Here is a 1,464-nt window from a genome sequence, read left to right on the forward strand (position 1 = left end):
ACCACCACCACCACCTCCTCCACCACTACCACTGCCATCACTTCTTCCTCCACAACCACCACCACCACCATCATCATCACTACCACCACCTCCTCCTCCTCCACAACCACCACCACCACCACCACCACCATCACCACCACCACCTCCTCCACCACCACCACCAATGGCTCTGCCCTGGTCCTGTCCTCTCCTGTCCTGTCTGAGGCAAAGCCTAGAGACAAGTGTCATCCAGCCTAGCCTCTGCCTGCCAGTGTGCTGTCAACTATCCACCATTCCTTCCTCCAAATCCTACATTTGACCTTCAGATTGGATTGGCCTCTAAAATGGAGTGAAACTCCCATTCCATCCCTTCAAATAGATTCTTTCGAATTGCATTTGTGATGACACACAGGGCTTCTTCTGTTTGTCAACAGATCCTCTATAATGCTGGTGAGAACAAATGGGGCACGGACGAAGACAAATTCACCGAGATCTTGTGTCTACGGAGCTTTCCACAGCTGAAATTAAGTATGTATGACTCAAGTCTTCTTGGCTCTGTGTTGCTTTTCGAAAGGTCTGTGTCGTTTATGTAGAAACATCTTAGGAGACCAAGTGGAGAAGTCACATTTTAACTAGGTACCACTGACATTCTATTCCATTTTGCCCTGAAGACTTCGTAGGCTACCTACCCTGTGCATAGCTCTAGATGAGAATGAGGAAGACAGAGGCAGTCCTGCAGAGAGCAAGAGCTGGTTGCTATGCTTCAACTCAAGCTCTCCTTAGCTCACCACCTTCTGACAAAGTCAGGCATTGACCTACCTCTCCCTGGCATTGACAGGGAGCTTTCTTTGTTGATTGATTAATGGTATGAATAGTGGCTTCTTTCTGATATGAAGGGGAGTAAGGGTGGGAGAAGAACCAGCTCTTCTTCTGAGATCTCTGATTGAGTCCCGCCCAGCCTCTCACTCAGGTATCTCCCTGAGCTGTTCTAGAAACACCCAGAGCTCCATTCAGTGGGAAATTATTCTGGCAGTGGCTGCCAGGTGCCAGTTTAGAGAGCAGCTGTGGTGTACTACCAACCTTATGCTGAGCTAAGAAAACAGAAGTCTATTGCTGTGACTTTTAACTTTGAAATGTACCTCTTTAACTTGGACAACAATTTTTATGTGTAATGTATCAGTGGTTTTATCTAGGTCTTTGTTTGAAATCAAAGAGGCAGGGTGACCCCTGTATATCTTTGCAAATTTTCTTTGTTTCAAATTGTGTTGGATGGCTCATGTCTTTACTCCTAGCAGAGGCAGGAGGATATCTACAAGTTCTATGCCAGCTAGGGCTACATATGTGAAACCCCATCTCAAAACAAAAGAACAGCAACTAAAACCACATTGAAAAAAATGTAGTTGGCTTATGAAACCTTGTTGAACATATGAGAACATAAGTATACTGATCAAGACATATGGATGGCTTCTGGTAGGTGTGAAGTGG

At 45.7% G+C, this 1,464-nt stretch overlaps 1 protein-coding gene across 1 annotated transcript in view; it reads left to right on the top strand.

Moving 5' to 3' along the window:
* Positions 1-1,464, top strand: part of Anxa3 (annexin A3) — a 48,368-nt gene that overhangs the window by 31,674 nt on the left and 15,230 nt on the right. Inside the window, exon 9 of the mRNA XM_031391224.1 lies at positions 414-507. Within this exon, the coding sequence (XP_031247084.1) occupies positions 414-507 (94 nt within the window). The remainder of the gene's footprint in view (positions 1-413; positions 508-1,464) is intronic.

The sequence above is a fragment of the Mastomys coucha genome, unplaced genomic scaffold (genome assembly GCF_008632895.1).
Source record: "Mastomys coucha isolate ucsf_1 unplaced genomic scaffold, UCSF_Mcou_1 pScaffold22, whole genome shotgun sequence".
In the NCBI taxonomy this organism is placed as follows: domain Eukaryota; kingdom Metazoa; phylum Chordata; class Mammalia; order Rodentia; family Muridae; genus Mastomys; species Mastomys coucha.